This window comes from Vigna radiata, chromosome 7, assembly GCF_000741045.1.
Source record: "Vigna radiata var. radiata cultivar VC1973A chromosome 7, Vradiata_ver6, whole genome shotgun sequence".
Lineage (NCBI taxonomy): Eukaryota > Viridiplantae > Streptophyta > Magnoliopsida > Fabales > Fabaceae > Vigna > Vigna radiata.
Window position 1 is genome coordinate 52,657,219 of NC_028357.1, and position 17,878 is coordinate 52,675,096.

Below are 17,878 nucleotides of genomic sequence, written 5' to 3' on the forward strand. Positions count from 1 at the left end.
GAATTAGGTACAATTATATTAGTTGTAGGAAAATACAATTATAACAAGTAATACTTTTGTGAGAAGACATCGCATTGAATAAAATTATTCTAAAGCTATATATAAAACTATTTCCAATAAGACTATTTTTCTTTAAAATCGAGCGTGCATTATATATGTGTATATATCCAACATAAAATTACATTATTTTAGTATCGACACAAGATTAATTTTTCAAAACTTATTGAAAAATTATTTCTAAATACAAATACTTTTATAATAATTATTTTTAAAAAGCAATACTTTAAATGAATTTAAAACATTTTTCATAATTAATTCTACCAAAATCTAAACCAAGTGCATAATCCTAAAAAATAACAAGAATATATTTCTGCTATTTCCCCACAGTTAAAAAGTTAAAAAAAAGATGAAAAAAAAATATTAAAAGGCATACAGGTGCAGCTGCAATGCAACCCTTTAATTATTCTGCAGACTTGTCCAGGAACTGTCAGACGGCCAAAACTAGTTCTTTCGGAGAGATTAGAAAAATAACCAACATGGAAACATTTTTGCATCACCTCACCATCACGTTCCCACTCTTTTGTTATGAAGCTGCACGATACCCTTCTCTGCAGCACAAATCAATGTAGATATATGTTTCATTTCAAACCTTCATTGGGGCTACGTAAACACCTAATTTGCCTCCTAAGTCATCACTAACCAACAATTTACATAACCTATTCTCACAATGTTATGTACGTTTTGTGCCTTAAGTCAAAAAACGAATTACGGGAGTTGCAAAATTTCTAATTCACGGCTCTGCTAAGCAATCTGCTATTACTTCGCCCATGTCTCCACAAACTGAATGCTAAAACTGCAAGACTAGCAACTCCTGCCAAAATCTGTCACACAAAAATGTAATATATGGTTGTTTCCATTACTTCCAGCCATGCATATAATAATTTACCTACAAGAGGCCAGATGTAACTAACCTTTGTTTCTTTCCCATAGTTAGTTCGAGCAGATTGGAATACTGATTTCAGTAATTTAAAGGTAGAAGACTTGGGCATTAGGATCACAACAGTATACTTGCTTTTGCAAGGAAAAGGTAATATTCTTTTAAGTGCCAATTGTGCAGTTGATGGTGTAAGGGATGATCTAACTTTTGATCGTCCTTCATCTTGAACCTGCAGCAGAGATAATTCCACGTCTAGTAAGATTTCACGTATATGAAAATGAGCAAATATGACCGTGACCTATACAATCATCATAATAATAATAATAAAAAAAGCAGATCATCATCTAATTTAAAGAAACGCAGCTTATGTCAGGTCAGGATCCATAACACAATTTTAATTTATAACAAGATTATGAAAAGGGGAGAAAATAATGATTATTTACTTCTAGATCATAATCACTTGCAAGCAACATCTCAATGTTGCAGTCATTTGTCATAATCAAAATCAATTAAAAGAGAGATATTTTCATATATTCATGTGCTAAACTTCATTCCAAACTCAACACTGGTCATAAAGTAACAGAACTGGAACTAGAAGTTATGATTAATTCCTTTCTGATAATCTGAGGAAAACCAAATGCAAATAGCAATCCTCGTGACACATGGCATTTCATGACATTGCAATAGTCACTCACCTCAAAAGAAATGCCAACATCACCCGCATAGACTCTTGATTGATAGCTATGCAAAATCCTATCCAGCCAGTAATAATTTTCCTGAAAGACGTGTTCCAGTAAGTAAAAAGAAAATATTCATCCCCGATTCAGAACGCTTTTGTGGATAAAAGAGATAAGCTTATAAGAATTCGTGTCAGGTGTATATAATTTTGCTCAATTGTGACTGAGTTGTAAAGACTACAATGCTAATAAGACAAACTTCAAGATCAAATTAACCTGCAGTCCATTCTCATGAGCTCGTTGCTCAATTTCAAGTATGGTTGAAACGTCCTGTCCTGAAGGCCCTTCCTCTTGAAGACGTAACATTTCATCCAAAGCAATATCTACCTGTAAATGATTTTATAAGACAGTAATTCTCACCAAATAATATATTGAGAAGTTCACTTATTTTACATATGAAGGAGACTTGCCAGCTTAGAAGATATTTCTGGATCACAAGAAAAATTTATGCTTACGTCTCCACGAACATCACCTATTCTTGAGGGTTTATTACCACCAAGAAATACTGAAACACCTACAGAGTATATCTGGTGGAGGGAGGCAAAGTCTTAGAAATAGTAGAATACCATATATGACAACTGAAGGAAAAGATAGTAACACATATACACCTGGCCATGCTTGAAACGGAGAACCTGCATTATTTTTGTTTCAAGAAGCTTGCTCAAGAACCCAACAAAATGAATCTCCTCCACCTGCCAAATCAAGTCCCCCAAACCCCATGCAGGTCGAAACACAGATTATCATGTTATTTATAATATTCAGTTAACACAGGTTTTAATATCTATATCTTTTTGCTCAAGACCATGAGATTAATCTCCTGAAATTTAGAAATTACCAAAGTGGGTCTTACCTCTCCTAACAAAGTCAACATGCACAAGGAACTTAGTTATCGACCAATATTCCTTGTTAGTTCAATTTATAATTTTATATAATTACATAAATTCAGAAACTAGGGGGGGAAAAGAACACACACCATGGTCCCATTCCTCAGCTCTACAGGAAAACATATCTGCACCAAACATTGTGCTTCTACCATGGGACTCCGAACCACTTCTCTACAAGCAAAGTGTGGTTTATTTAGAAAATGCATCCAATGAATCCTTCAAAAGTATATCGAGCATCCATACACAATTGATAATGTGGAAAGATGTTTGTAACATCAAGATTGTCAAAAATATGCAATAGGGAAGCAAGAGTACAATCTTTCCTAGAGATGATGCCTAAGCATAATTTTTTCCTCATTTGAAAAGCCATACAGTTCATTTGAGAGCTTAACAAACCATGCACATCTTTTCCCGGTGGTACAACGTCACACAACAATTATCATAACACCTTTTGTTTGTGAATGCAGTGCGCTGACATACCTATGGATTTCTGTGGGAAAATTGAAAGGCAATCCTTTCAGTTCATCACGGTTAAAATGCATAATAGGTTCAGGAGGTTTTGGTATCCCACCCTGCATGGAAAGAAATCAATTGATATAGAATAGTTCAAAAGGTCTCCTGGCTTTTGTTTAATGGATTCGTACTCACTAGGTACTGCAATATCAAGGGCATTGCAATAGCAGGATCAATGTTTCCAACAATCACAACAGTAAAAGTTGATGGATCTTTGAAACATGTACTGAAGAATTCACAAGCTTTCCGTGGATCAACCTTTTGTAGGTCACTTTTTCTAATAGGCTGCAAAACAAAGAATATGCTGAAAGTCAAAAGTAGATCATTCAGTCAATGGTTTAATTGATATCAGAAAGTAGCTATACCCGGAAAAAGTAAGAGTTGCCATAGTTAAGCTCTTTTACACGGTTTGTAAAAGCAGTATATGGATCCCTATCTTGAGCAGATACTGCTTCTTCAGCCATCTGCATAACTATTTTGACATCTTCTTCACCTGGTGTTAAATTTGTTGTAAACAGCTGATAGACCAGCTGGAGTATGTAAGAAATAAACAAATGTCATCAGAATAGGTAGAAAGAAGAGTAGCCTAACATATAATAGTGGAATTGGTGTATGAGTTAGTAATACAGAATAGAAAAGAAAAGAACTATTAAAGGCCTGTTTACTTCTTATTACATTTTACTTTTTCACTTTTAATAACAAACCATCAAATTTTGTAAATCAATTTGCTGTTTTCAAAGCTTTGTTTTCACTAATTACCATACAACTTTTTGAAACCATGAAACAAACTGAAAATAAGGTTTCAGTTTTGTAATTAAAACTGAAAACAAAGAATGGAGTTTGTAATTAAAAGTAGAAACAAAAATTAAAATTGAAAGTATTTTTTCAAAGTAAACGAACTCTTGCATTTCTTGACTGAATTATTAGAAAAGGGAAAAAGAATTCTCTTCCTAGGGTTCTTCTTTTGAAAAAGTTCTTCTAATTAATGCATCTTCCATCGTCACTCTCCCCTGTTCATGAATTAATTAGCACTAACTAGGACTGGCAAAAAAAGCACATTCACACCCGTAAATACTCAGTGGGCGGTGGGCAACACGTTGCAGGTAGGTCGTACTTGGATTTTTATACAGGTATCTACAGGTGAAAGTAAAAATCTTATATTTCCCTAATTTACCAAATGTCTTTACAGTATCTCAGCAAATTCTATTACTACCAACAGAATCAAAAGCAGAAAAGCCTTTTAGTAAAAATAGAAGTTAGCTGGAATCACATGGCATTAGGGCATATCATAAAATAAAAAATGAGAAAACTTGAAAATAAAAGTATTGATATATTGAAGTTAAATCCAAAAATATATATACATTATGTCCAGTCCATACAATAAATAAATGAAAAAAAAAAGAGAAATATTATCAGGAATTAAGAACAAGATTATTACTAGATACTAAGTTAAAAGTAAAAATTCCTTGCTTCCAGCTTTAAAACATAAACAGGTGCATGTAGTATGATTTAATAATAGTTTTTTATGTGCTTGCATTTTTGTGAGAAACTACATCCTACGACTTTAAATTGCCATCAAATCAAGAAAGGAAAGGAATTTTTTGTTAATTATATCAAAGATACCTGCAAAGCAGTTTCTAGGTCTGAAGGTGAACAATCACCATAAAAAGTTCTCATATATGCACCAATCTTTGTACCAACTTCAGCTCTCTTGCCAGCAAGCATATCCATTAGGACAGATGGTCTATAACCAAAAACACCAATTTCCCCAGCAATAGTTGGTCCCATCGAACAAGAGAAGTACTCACTCTCTGGGAGTTCAGATAAACCCCCATATGAATACCCAGTGAAGATAACCTGTTATAACACATCTATAGATTAGAACTGATAATTATTAATGCTAAAATTCTAAATTCACCGTTAGCTGATGCCTAATAAGTGCATGTTTATGCTAATTTAAATTTTGAATTAGTAAAAGGCTGGAAACTTAAATCTCTTGGACTACATGCAGTATAAGGCACTTCAAAAAAATCAATTATTTGTTTTGGGAATTTTGCATTGGAATTTTTTTGTGATGTGTTGAATTAGATGTGTTGATGAAAACCCTAGGTTTAAGTACCATAATTATACTCCATTAGGGTCATGTAATATAATTTAACAAAATTTGAAGCAAGCTGTCAATCATAATGTAACCAGATTGGTACAGAAGTAGGTCAATGTCTATTGAAGGAATAGGTATGAATTATGAACCATGATAAATCTGATAAGCAATGCCTAAGAGGATTGGAACCTGGTCATCAAGAAAGTCTGTACGCTTGTAACAGATCCGCATGCCATTTGACAGTACCAGTTCAGTAGCTCCAATATTTGAATATTCCAATTCCTGCACAACATGCCTAATTTGAAGACAGGGGAGGGATCAAGATTTCGAATGTGATTTCTTAAACATAATTTAATTGGAAGAAAAACCAGAACAGTCATAATAATCTTATACAGAAGAAGTCACATTTCAAAAGCGTTATAGAATTTCAGAAATTGTATCCATATGATAGGTTAATAACTGGTATACAAAACCCTGCCTTACATAAATAGTAGCAGCTGGTTAAACAGATTATATTGGCTATCACAACTTAGAAAAAATCAAGATTTTAATGAAACATGGTTATAGTCGCAAAGTAAACAATAAGACCTAAAATCATAAAAAACTGAGCCCTACACGGAAAACCATTATTTTCAGTTTTCTCTAACCATTCTGAAATTTGGAATTCTTGTTATTATAGCATATGAGCAGGTAGGATAAAATGAAGTAAAAGTATGGCCACATAACCATGACACTTATCAAGGAAAGGAATTTACTTTGTTTTCTCTTAATAGATCCAAGTAATATGAATTAAAAAAGAACCGTCAAACCTTAATGCTTTACAAATTTGTATGATCTTTTGATAACGAATAAAACTGCAAATGTTCTCATAGGAAGAAACATGTCATTGCCAACCACTCTTTCATAATAGGATAAAGATTCAACATCCACCTAAAACAAGCTACCAAGGAGGTACTTAATAACAGCAGTGCTGAGACTTGATTCTATGGATTAACAACAACTCCAAGGACACATTCACAACTGATTATACAGGCCGGCCATAAATCAGAAAATAAAAAACTATATTCGCAAATGAAAATGCAATGCACAAAATAGAGAACGATTTCATGGTTGAATCAAACTCACCCCATATTTGGCTTTGTAGTGACAATTTCTTCGGGAACATGTTCATCATCCCAATAAGAGATTCTCCCTTCTTCCTCCATAAGATTAACTTTCTTAACAACATTTTTCAGATCATCAAGCACAGCAAATGGCTGGGGCTCAATAGTCTTTATGACACAGCTACATGATGTCCTTAACTTTTCAGAACACTTAGAGATTTCTAATGTTGATATATCTGATGGGTATAAATAACACAACATCAATTACAAGGCTTCACAAGCTTGACTATACAGAAATTTGATGTCAAAAGAGAAAAAAAAAAAGTAGAAGATAATCAACTCACGTGGTAGAAGAGTCTTTTGGAGTTGAGCCTCATACTCAATCCCAACAACAGGTTCACCGTGGAGAAAATGCTGCATGAACAAAGAGAAGATTATCTCCAAAGCCATCTATAGTTTGTTATGAGACCTTTTAATGCAAAAAATATATATACTTGTAAATATTCATCTCTCAAGCTGGTAGATTGAATTTGATCTCGCTCCAAATACGCAGATTCAATCTCTGACATCAGTAGTGCACGGACTACAGATATTTCACGATCTGAAAAGCCATGAAGTCTTACCCTCGCAACCTGAAATATAGCTGTCATAAATATCAAAATAAAAGGGGACAAAAGAAGGGAACTGGAAGAAAAAAAATGAAAGGCAGAAAGATGAAGAAAATGCAACTCAGGTCAAGATCTAAAGCACCTCTATTAACATCGATTCCAGGGCTTCAATGGTTCCTTTTCTTTTACAAGAGGAAGTCATTATATTGGCCTTTAATGGGCGGACTAAAACATCAGCAGCAGCAGAACAGGAGAAATAAGGTGGATCATTTCTACGAGCTATTTTAAAGAACCTCTGGTTTAAAGCATAGAGGAACATGGATTCTGCAAGTAAATTACGGTAGTCTTTCACTGTCTTAAGCTCATCCACTGGCGTCTTATAGCTAATCATCACTGCAGACTGTTATTAGGAAAGCCCATATTAAAGTGTTAATTTCGAAGCAAGACAAAATCACTAACAAAAAATCCTGGAACTTGAATTAAAAGTTAATGGTTCGTTACCTACTTACCCCAGCAGCTTCGGATTCAATAAAACACGAAAATCGTGGCTCATCATGTGATGGAACCTGGAATGTTGGTATAAGTGGAGGATCAGGATCTGGAATTTTCTGACCAAAGTGAGTCTTTATTAACTCAACTACATCCTGCAAATGTGTGTGAGCGATTAAGGAAATTCAATGACAACTAAACAGCACCGTTACTTAACCAAACAAAAATCAGATGTGAATAAATAAAGCACCTGCGTATCAGAAAAATCACCAACTGCGATCACTGCCATATTGCATAAATGGTACCACTTCTTGTAAAAATGCTTCACAGTCTCTGAAGAAACCGTCCGAATCACTTTCTCTAGGCCAATTGGCAAACGTTCAGCATACTGCAATCCATTCAATACTTGATGAAATAACACCAATCGATATAAAACAATTTGCCAAACTGCAATCATATGTTCTAACCATTTTAACCAACATTGGCTAATAAAATAGCAAGTAGTAAGTGTTGAATATAGGCACCTTTGAACCTTCCATCATCAACATCCAATGAGCATCCTGCAGCCGCCCCGTGGCGTTTCTGCTTCCTCTGTACTCTTCCATGACAGCTCCCCTCTCTTTCGCCAAGTCATCCTTCGAAACTCGAATCTACAAACACAGAACAATCCAATTACAGAAAAATATAGAACAACAAAACAGAGTTATCCAAACAGAGCATAAACAATTCTCGTTGAGACCTCTGAACTGAACTCCGCCAAGACCGAAATGGCCCGAGACAACAGTTCCGGCTTGTCGACCGGAACCAATAGCTCGTAAACCGTGTCGTCCGCAGAGGTCACGGCGTTCTGACAGGCTCCGAATTCGGCTCCAATACTCTCGAGAAATTTGATGATGTCGTGATTGGTGTATTTCTTGGTGGCACTGAACGCGAGGTGTTCAACAATGTGAGCAACTCCGCGTTCATCCTCCTCTTCGAGAATTGATCTGTCGTAACCGATTTCACAATCAGCAATTCAGCATTGAATGATTCATAACACATGGATATACGAATGGAGAATTAGGTTAGGTTAGGTTATCGGTTACCCAGCCCTGACGGCGAGAGCGAGAGCGGCTCTCATGCGAGGCTTGGAATTGCAACGAACGTAGTAGCGAAGGCCATTGTCGAGGGTGCCGTAGTCGACGCCGACTGGTTGGTCGGAGAGAAGCTGCTCCATGTCGACGTTGACGAGCTTAAGCGATCTGAACCCTTGTTTCTTCGAGATCGGAGGTACAGCGGCGGGAAGTAATTCCATTCTTCTTGTTTTCTTCACTCTTTGCCCAGACTCAACGTGATATTCTGCGCCACTTACCACTGTCACTTAGGATACTACCACTCTCCTATATCATTTCTTTCTCTTTTTCTTTTTTCTTTTATAATTTCATTTTGCACTTAATAGTTTCTTTGAAACCCACCTCGGGAACACGTTAGGTAAATTATCTTTTTGTCTTTACGCATTTTTCTACTTTCATATTAGTCAGAAATTCAAGGATTGGAGTCGGGAGTTTCATGATTTAAATTATATTTTTGTCTTTATGCATCCTTTTCAATTTTTATATTAATGAGAAAATTAAAGATGGGAGTAGGAAGTCTTATATTGAGTTAGATGACTATATATAAAGAAAAATCATAAATTCAATTTTATACTAAAAGTGATATTATGTTTATTGTATATATTTTACAATAAACTATGTATTACTTCATAAATATATTTGAAATGGACTAACTATAAATTATTATATAATTATAAAAAATTGTCAAAATCAATTGTTAAAAAAACATAACATTCACTTCTTATTCAAAATTCCAGTTTTAAAAGAATACCATTTTTACACTATAAACCATTTTGCCTAATTTTTTATTTAAAATTCTAAAACCAAACTTATATTTTATTATAAAATTTCAAATTTTTATTCTTTACTTTCTTTTTCTTTTGAAGAAAAATTAATTAGTCAAAATTTGATTTTTACGAGATAAAGAATTCATTTTTAACATCGATCATATTAATAATTTTTTTTAACAATTTTTTGACAATAGTTATATATTACTATTTTATTAATCTGTATATTTAAAAAGACTAATGATATCATATAAGTGTCAAAAAAAATTATTAAAAAATTCTGTTTAAAATACTTATTTAAAAAAACCTGTTTAAAAAGATATCACATTAAGATTAAGGTTGAGACAAAATACTTATCTTTTTATCTAGTTAAAAAAAAAAAACCAATATAAATTTAAAAGTTATGTTAGATTAGATAATCAGATAATATTAGATAAATTAAATTAAATAAAATAAATAATCATGGTCAAATTTAAGTAATACACTATAATTATGTAATTCAATTGAAATTTATATTTTAATATTTATAAATTAGTAAACATAATATAAATCTTACTTTTAATGATACTATTTTTCGTTAAAACTTAATAATTATTATTAAAATTATTATATTTATGTCATTTACTTAAAATAAACTAACCGAATAATTCTAAACCTGATCAATCCAATAAAATTAAATGGTTAAGATATGAATTTTAAAAATATTAAATTGGTTTGCTTCCAAAAATCCAATCCAATCCCCGGTGTCATAAATGTTAACTAATAACTTCTACTGTACAATTTGAGTAATAAATGCAGATGAATAAATGGAGAAACGATAATGATTCTTTCATAATATTTTAATAATTGTTATTTTGGAATCAGTAATTTCTATAATTATTATTATTTCTATAATTATTATTATTGATTGTAAAATAATTTTAGATCAATGAAACATAAATAATTTTAAAATATTATAAAAAAATGTTGTTAAATTATCATTATGAAAACTAATATTTTCACAACTGATGACAAGATAAATTATGAGAGGTGATATCATGTTTTCAATAGGATAAATTTGAGAAGTCACCTAGATATTGACATCATTAATGGATAACGGAATGATTAATTTATCTAATGGAGATATTATAAATAATCAATGCCATTAAATAAGAGGAATAAATATCCAATCTATTATTTTTTATTAAAAAATATAATTTTAAGAGAACCGTGAAAAAAAGGGAATTTTTTTTAATCAACAAAAGAAAATATTTATATGATTTATTTAATTTACTTTTATATTATTAAAGGTTTTAATAAAATCCTGCGGTTGATGCTAACTTAATACTAAAAAGAAATATTTGCAACCTATGCACAAGGATTGAATTCTTCTACCATAAAATGCAATTAGGCTGCTATAGTAAGTGCCATGAAAATGTGGATAACGCAAACATGGAACAAGTTTATAACATGGAAAATTTTTAGCGATGATCTACATAAAACTATGCGACATTCATAAAATGAAGATTTGTATTTTAATAGATCTCCAAATATACAAGTTATAAAAATACAGGAATGAAGCACTTACCCGAGTCCATCTAAACTTCAATCCATAAAACCATAACAGGGATGAATAATATACATTAATATACATATGCTTGAAAAAAGAGCAGCGCAAAGGTATGTACAAAGAGATAATACAACAGCAAAGATCTATACAAAGAGATTTGACGAGGGGAGGACTTTCCACAAGGTGGCTTCTTCTCCACAGTTAACTATAGCCATGATATTATGTAATGCTGATCAAATCCAAAGAAGAATGCTACTTCCAACTGCATCCAATTCGCCAACACAGTTTGGAAAAACTTCTCCTGATACTAATGCCACCATAGTTCATACTCTCCTATCTGATCCCTCATCTAGTTTCTTTCAACTTTCTCTGGTTTTCTAACATCGGAAATAATTTTTTTATCGACATTCTGGGTCGTTTAACGTTCATTTATGCTTATTGGAGTTGATTCAACAAAATATATTCAAAGTCTGACAGTGTCCTAACATGACTCGTCTATTCGTAAACCTATGTTATAACAAATCAATGAGAACTCCCCTTTTTCATAGCAGTCACCAAACTAGGTGCCGTCAGAGACCCAAGTATCCTTGATTCCTTCTTTCCATATTCCCCATCTCCATCTCACTCTTGGGAATTTGCTTCTGCATGAAGAGATCAGGCCGCCAGCAACATATGAATCAACATCACGATGGATAAGAAGCGAAACATCAGACAACTGGGTGCTTTTATCTAAAACAGAAGAGATAAATGCAAGAGTACCCTCCACTTCATGGACCACTAGATGTGCAATAAGTTGTTTTATCATCTTCATACCAATCCCATCTGCCAAACCTCCCCGTCTAAATGAATTCTCCATCACATGCCAGGCTCCAGGACCTAAACTAAGATATGTTATGTTCGGAAAACAACCCAACAAAGTATCAATCCCAAACACTGCTGCATCAACCTGTTTTCTTCTTCCTACCAAATCCAAGGTAAGTCTCTTCACCGTGCTGCAGTGACGAAACATGGTAAACAAAAAACCAAGAGAGAGGCATTCTACACTGAGCTGAAGGCATTGTATATTAGCACAATTTTTCAACCTGAGCTCATCAGTATTCTCGAGGGAGAGATTAAAATTGGACAAGGAAGGGGCCTCAAGGACAACCAACCTAGGTTTGATGCATCTGAGATCAAAATCAACAAGGCAAGGTGCACATATGATCAAAGAAAGTGGAGCATTTGAGACCGACCATTGACAAGTGGTAAGGTGTAAGAAATTAATCTTAGGCTCCTTAAGTCCACCAACCCCAATAAGACTGAGTTGAGTCAAATTAGGGAAACAAGCATTAATCCTGCTTAAGTCCTCATCATCCAGTCTCACAAACTCAAGGGTCAAATGTCTCAACGTTGGCATCAAACACAAACCATCCACGGATAACCACGCATTCCTTACAACCAATTTCACAAGATTATGGCCTGAATAAGACACATTGCAAATTTCCATGAGAGACAGACAAAACTTAGACGCATATTCTTATGGGATGTTTGGATGGACAGAAAGAAGATATAAATGAATACAATACATTTTTTTGCTTGATTTGAGAGAAAGTGTTTTAAAATAAAAATTCAATAATTTCTTTCCTTCATATTTCCCTTCTACTCAAATTTCGACATTGTTGGTACGTTTAACAGGGAGGAAAGAACGTTGATGAAATATTTTCTTTGGTTGGAGAGAAAATGAAAGGAAAAAAAATGTAACTAACAAAAGTTCAAATATTACGTTTTTCTCTTCAATTCTACCTTCCAAACATACCATTAGGTTCTTTTAATATTATTTCAACCAGAGTAATCTAAACAATGTTAATCTTCAACACAAATTGAAACACCAATTCTGACGAAAAGAATACGAAACACACGCAAGAAACCGCATTCTTGTAAGAGAAAGAAAGTATGAAGAAAGGAAAATTGAGAATCAAGAAGCTAACAGGTGGAAGAGATGAGGGACAAGGCTTCGGATCGGCGCCAACAAGACTGGACCCAGAAATCGGAGACGGAGAAAGATTTCAGAGCGTGGGAAATGGATGGAAGCCACTCTCTGATGAAGCTCGTGTCGGTAAGGTAGAGATCGTCGGACTCATCCTCGACGTCGTCGAAGGAGACGCCACCGAGGGCGCGATCGACGCCCAGCGAGACGGAGTCAAGAGTGAAGGTGGAGCGGCAAACGAGGTGAGAGAAGACGGTCTTGAAGGGGGTGACGAGGTGCTTGGTCTCCGGCGAACGGGACTTGAGGTAGCGCGACATGGAACAGACCAGGTTCAGCCACCGCACCTCGTCTGACGCCGCGTTTAGACCCTTGGACACCGCCCTGCACCGCGCCACATCGGTAGTGTCCGTTAAACGACTCATAATTTCCACCAACAGCGACGCCGGAAGCTCCTCCATCATCGCCAATCGAATTGCGCAATTGCATTCAACATAGAGAAGTAGAGAGAGAAAAGAGTTTGTGTTTGCGTTTTGTTTTTCGGTGACCGTGGAATTTTAACTATTTACGTAGTTTGACGTAAGTGAAATGTCGAATATGCCCTTGCCATAGAATTCATTATATTTCGAAAACCCTAGTGAGAGAAATAGGGGGTTTGGTTAGAGAACTCAGAGAGATGGGGAGGAGGATTCTGAACGATGCCTTGAGGAGTATGGTGAATGCAGAGAAGAGAGGGAAAGCTATGGTGGAACTCAAGCCAATTTCCACTGTTATGTCTTCATTTCTCCGAATCATGAAAAACCATGGTATCTTTTCTTTCTCCAGCCACTATTTTTATTGTTCGTATTCTTTTTTCTAAAACTCGAAACCCCTTTTAACTGCTTCACAATTTCAAATCTGGCAATAATGAAATGGTATGAATTCGTTTTTCAAAAGTGATTTCAGTCTCTGAATTTTATGTCATTGGAGTTTGAATTACTTTCGTTGTTGATTTTGTTACTGTCATCCTTTTCCGTCTGAGTCTGAGCATGACTTTCCGTGTTAGCTAGATGAAAATGAAGGGTCCATGAACCGATATAAAGTTCTTTAAGATTCTAACAGTTACTCTGTCCTGTGCCACTGTTAGTGTAGCTAATTTGGCTTAAATTCCTAATAGGTTATATCAAAGACTTTCAAGTCTATGATCCGCATAGAGTGGGGAGGATAACGGTTGAACTACAAGGTAGGATTAACGATTGCAAGGCTCTTACACACCGAAAAGATATCAAGGCAAGGGATCTTGAAGCCTACAGATTGCAGACTCTTCCTACTCATCAGGTTGGTTTATGTTAATGATTCGTTTTCCTGTCATAGCTTCCGGCTGCTGTTTTTGTCTGATTGTGGTTGTTATAATTTGTGTTTTAAGAATAATATGTCAAAGAAAATCAAAGGAAAAGGATAATTGTGCCTTTCTTTTGCTGTGTGCAGTGGGGTTATGTTGTGATTACAACTCCCGACGGTGTTTTGGATCATGAAGAAGCCATTAAGAAGAATGTAGGCGGCCAGGTTCTTGGTTACTTTCACTGAAATGATCGTTGCCATGCTATTTTGGCCGTGTATTACGTTTAGTTATGTTTCCAGATAAACATTCAAAGATTCTTTTTTCCTGTATGAATGTTATAAGATAGCAGCTCATGCATGGAGAGTATGATGAATTGCATTCGATGCTTTTTGGAAATTAGTCCTGTTTTGGTTAAATAGTATTTTAAACATGAAGGAATGTTATGCCTCCTACTTCTTAATGTACTTCAAATTCCAAGTTCATGTAGTCCAGGGTTAATTCTATCATTCTACGCGGTGGTTTCCTTTTTCTCAAGAATTGCAGTTTTGGATTAAGAAGATATTTCTTGTAAACGATGACAATGTTTAAGTTAATCTCCATCCCTGTATCTCAGTAGTCATTTATGATATGCTTAACAAATTCAAGCCCAATTATTTTGCTACATTTTTCAGCTCGTTAGTAAACTACGAATGTTGAAATAGACGTGTACAAATGCATTTGCCATCCAATTTAGGGTGAAATAAGAGATATCTCTGCTAGTCTCCAGTGTTATAATATTTTATGGAAGAAGAAGGCAGGGAACATCAGCATCATTCATATTACTACTTAGATAAGAAAATTTCAAAATAGTAAGTTTATTGATATTTTAATTTTAGATGTGTGCAGAAACATTTATGATATGTGTGGCGGTTCATCTTAATAAAGAAACTACTGCACTCATGCGATTACTTCACGCTTTGTAATCTGTAAAGTATGTAAATTTTCAATTGTACCGTTTGATCTTTGCGTAGCAGTTGTAAATTCCTTCTATCATTGCCCTTACATTGTTACATATTTAATAACATTATTAATTTTTTATCTACGAAAATTAGTGATAGGTTATTGGTTATGTGTAGCTTTGAACAACTCGATTTAATTTCTGAAGAAAGTCACTGTATAGGGGTTTCAAAATTATATTCGGGAGATATTTTTAGCTATTTTGTGTATTAGTGTTTCATCTTATAATCTTGAGAAATTCAATGGTTGGTTTTTCTTGTGAGATTGAAGTGTCCTCGATGTTGTTTTTGGACTAATTTAGGTATCCACCTTATTTCTGCGATACCAAACATGACATTCCTTTGTAGACAAAGAATCACACGTTTTATCTTATTAATAGTAAATAGAACACTCGGTGATTCGCATTACAGTCAAATCATAAACCCCACAGTTTGAGGCAAATCAATTTTAACCACCCACAGAAAAAGCAGAATGAAAAACTAAAAACATAGTACATTAAGTTAACTTGGATCATAGTACGAAACATTGGAAATGGTGTTCATTGAACACGCTCTATCTGGATCCAGGGCTATAATCTACACCACACAGACAATGGAGTTGATGACATAAAACAGACATATTAAACGTACCAATTTACAAAACAAAAGTGCAAACCTTTCCATCATCTGGAATGGTTAGTGCAGTGAGGAGAAGAGAGTATCCTGTAAAAACTCCCACTTCAATGGTCTTTTTAGCATTCAACAGCTTCAAGAGCAAGGCCATTAGCTGCCCCGCATCAGGATCAGCGCCCATAAATCCCCTGCAGAGTGAAAATGGCATAACACAAACAGTTTCCAGATGTTGGATATGGTAGCTAAATTTATGAAACAAAGCCCTTTAATGTTTACTAGTTGAGCACAGACACTGCTAACACAAATATTCAGATGAGTGAAAAACTCTAGGTAGATCCTGAGAATGGGAACCAGGATCAACACAATAACCACACCAAAAATTCATTAAAACGATGTAGAAGCTAAAAACAAGAAACATAAAAAAGAAGCAGATCTACAAGATGCAATGTAAAAGTAAATAGGTTATAATTCTGAGTAAGCCTCGTACCAAAAACTGAAACTTATAGCAGTCTTTCGAGTTTCAACCAACACATTAACTATGATAACAGACTTTGTGTTTGTTGATTTTAACAATGTCAACATGTCTTGAGACAGAATTGTGGCAGAGAATAATTACCAAGAGTGTGTTGCGGTGGCATTCCTTAGCTCTTCGAGAGTCTCGGCTTCTGGAGGGTAAACGCTAGTCTCCAGTATATACTGCCACAACATTGTTGGATTGAATAATTTGTGAAAATGAATCCAAGGAAAAAGTACTGTTTGAACGACAAGCCTACCTTGGTCAACTTCTCACTCTGCAGTATTACTGGATTAGCGGACATTTCTCAATGCTCTGCTACGCCTCTGTTTCTCTTTGTTTTTTTCGGTTGGACTTACAATGCGTCCCCTGTTTCGGCCATTTTAAAAGAAGTGAAGCGGAGGTCGCAGTTGCAACCTCCATTCCTTCATCTGTTCAACAAACAATGAAGGCGGTGTGAATATGTCTTGAATGATTCAGGTACCTTTTTCCTTTTATGTCGGTATTTTGAAGTTCTAAATTTTAGCAAATTTTGTTTTAGCCCATTACATTACAAAATCTTGTGTTAGCCGATCATCTTATAGGAATAATGGGAACTACCGTATCAGTTTTGTTTTGCTTTTTAATAACAATGATGTGAGAAGCTACACATGGTGGTCCTCATCCTTATGCATGTCACTGTTATCACCATAACCACCTCCTTGTTCTACTTCCCTTTCGCAATCATTAATACCATGATGATAACAACAATTCCGATGAAAAATATATCTTTAACAACTTTTTTTGATAGTTTTTTTACCATCATGTAATTAATCTCTTTCAAATATACAAATTAATCTCTTTCAAATTGTAGTTTTTTGATAACAACAATTTATGACAGTATGTAATTAATCTCTTTCAAATATACAAATTAATAAAATAGTAATAAATTGTCAAAAAATTGTTAAAATATCATAATTTTTTTCTAAAAAGTGATTTCAAAAGAGATAAATCATTGTTAAAAAATAAATTTCGGAAATTAGCTTTTGAAAAAGATTTTCAAAAAAAAAATCGTAAAAATTTTCAGAAATATATTTTCCTTTTGCAGAAACGAAATTCCGAAATACATTTTCGAGAAGTAACTTTCAAATAAGGGCAAAAGCGGGAATGTAACTTTCAATTAAGGGTAAAACGAAAATTAAATAAATTGACGGGTTGCAAAAAGGAAATGAGAGGTTGCAGCAAGTAACACCGTTCTCCCGTACTATTATTAGATGGATACAAGGCTTTTTGTTACAATATAAAAGGTAATTTTGGGTAGACCACCTAGATTCATGCGAGGATGTTTCATCCTACACCTCCAAAACTCCATCATGCACCTTCAACTTTTTCAAAAGATTTACTTTTAATCTTAGTAAATACTTTTTTATTTTTCACTTTCTATTTAAAGTAATCTTACATCTTTTTAACAAAATTTTTATAACTTTATCTTTTATTTATAATTTTATAACTATTTAATTTAATTTAAAAACCAAATATTATTTAATATTTTTTTGTATTTTAATAATTAATAAAATATAATTTTTTTTCCTTAAAATTAAATTATTATTAAATTTTAAATAGAAAATAAAATTTAAGAAAAAGTTATCGGATATACAAAAGTTTTTAATAAATTTGTTTTTTATTTAAAATTT

At 34.0% G+C, this 17,878-nt stretch overlaps 4 protein-coding genes across 5 annotated transcripts; 1 reads left to right on the plus strand and 3 right to left on the minus strand.

Moving 5' to 3' along the window:
* Positions 1-347: 347 nt before the first annotated feature.
* On the minus strand, positions 348-8,794 carry LOC106769131 (zinc protease PQQL-like). Its single transcript, XM_014654616.2, has 21 exons — positions 8,458-8,794; positions 8,112-8,358; positions 7,897-8,022; positions 7,623-7,760; positions 7,393-7,527; positions 7,026-7,283; positions 6,770-6,907; positions 6,620-6,689; positions 6,298-6,511; positions 5,362-5,467; positions 4,695-4,928; positions 3,437-3,601; positions 3,207-3,356; positions 3,039-3,130; positions 2,648-2,729; positions 2,283-2,366; positions 2,085-2,201; positions 1,891-2,001; positions 1,633-1,713; positions 972-1,166; positions 348-881 (listed from the first exon to the last, which is right to left on the minus strand). Exons 1-21 carry the CDS (start codon positions 8,664-8,666, stop codon positions 786-788), a joined length of 3,048 nt encoding a protein of 1,015 aa, XP_014510102.1. The 5' UTR covers positions 8,667-8,794; the 3' UTR covers positions 348-785.
* A 1,954-nt stretch (positions 8,795-10,748) lies between these two features.
* On the minus strand, positions 10,749-13,324 carry LOC106765630 (F-box/LRR-repeat protein At4g29420). Its single transcript, XM_014650317.2, has 2 exons — positions 12,768-13,324; positions 10,749-12,258 (listed from the first exon to the last, which is right to left on the minus strand). Exons 1-2 carry the CDS (start codon positions 13,225-13,227, stop codon positions 11,360-11,362), a joined length of 1,359 nt encoding a protein of 452 aa, XP_014505803.1. The 5' UTR covers positions 13,228-13,324; the 3' UTR covers positions 10,749-11,359.
* Positions 13,325-13,397: 73 nt separating this feature from the next.
* Positions 13,398-14,703, plus strand: LOC106767498 (40S ribosomal protein S15a-5). 2 transcript variants are annotated; one of them, XM_014652404.2, is made up of 3 exons: positions 13,398-13,569; positions 13,920-14,080; positions 14,231-14,703. In XM_014652404.2, exons 1-3 carry the CDS (start codon positions 13,440-13,442, stop codon positions 14,327-14,329), a joined length of 390 nt encoding a protein of 129 aa, XP_014507890.1. In that variant the 5' UTR covers positions 13,398-13,439; the 3' UTR covers positions 14,330-14,703. The 2 variants fall into 2 exon arrangements, with proteins under 2 accessions (XP_014507890.1, XP_022639976.1); XM_022784255.1 differs by lacking the exon at positions 14,231-14,703 and adding an exon at positions 14,169-14,219.
* A 721-nt stretch (positions 14,704-15,424) lies between these two features.
* On the minus strand, positions 15,425-16,730 carry LOC106767922 (probable caffeoyl-CoA O-methyltransferase At4g26220). The gene is made up of 4 exons (XM_022784256.1): positions 16,465-16,730; positions 16,308-16,387; positions 15,735-15,879; positions 15,425-15,655 (listed from the first exon to the last, which is right to left on the minus strand). The coding sequence occupies exons 1-4, from the start codon at positions 16,507-16,509 to the stop codon at positions 15,581-15,583; spliced, it is 345 nt and encodes a 114-aa protein (XP_022639977.1). The 5' UTR covers positions 16,510-16,730; the 3' UTR covers positions 15,425-15,580.
* Positions 16,731-17,878: the final 1,148 nt, after the last annotated feature.

Bases quoted from the DNA above. Each gene is read 5' to 3' on its own strand.
- LOC106769131 (XM_014654616.2), bottom strand. From the start codon at position 8,666: ATGGAATTACTTCCCGCCGCTGTACCTCCGATCTCGAAGAAACAAGGG. The intron at 7,528-7,622 runs GTGCTTTATTTA...ACACATTTGCAG, and splicing joins GTGATTTTTCTGATACGCAG to GATGTAGTTGAGTTAATAAA. The intron at 6,908-7,025 runs GTGCTTTAGATC...GCTATATTTCAG, and splicing joins TGGAATCGATGTTAATAGAG to GTTGCGAGGGTAAGACTTCA.
- LOC106765630 (XM_014650317.2), bottom strand. From the start codon at position 13,227: ATGATGGAGGAGCTTCCGGCGTCGCTGTTGGTGGAAATTATGAGTCGT. The intron at 12,259-12,767 runs GTTAGCTTCTTG...TGTCTTATTCAG, and splicing joins GTCCCTCATCTCTTCCACCT to GCCATAATCTTGTGAAATTG.
- LOC106767498 (XM_014652404.2), top strand. From the start codon at position 13,440: ATGGGGAGGAGGATTCTGAACGATGCCTTGAGGAGTATGGTGAATGCA. The intron at 13,570-13,919 runs GTATCTTTTCTT...AATTCCTAATAG, and splicing joins CCGAATCATGAAAAACCATG to GTTATATCAAAGACTTTCAA. The intron at 14,081-14,230 runs GTTGGTTTATGT...TGCTGTGTGCAG, and splicing joins AGACTCTTCCTACTCATCAG to TGGGGTTATGTTGTGATTAC.
- LOC106767922 (XM_022784256.1), bottom strand. From the start codon at position 16,509: ATGTCCGCTAATCCAGTAATACTGCAGAGTGAGAAGTTGACCAAG. The intron at 16,388-16,464 runs GTAGGCTTGTCG...ATGTTGTGGCAG, and splicing joins AGAGTGAGAAGTTGACCAAG to TATATACTGGAGACTAGCGT. The intron at 15,880-16,307 runs GTAATTATTCTC...TTCACTCTGCAG, and splicing joins GCCACCGCAACACACTCTTG to GGGATTTATGGGCGCTGATC.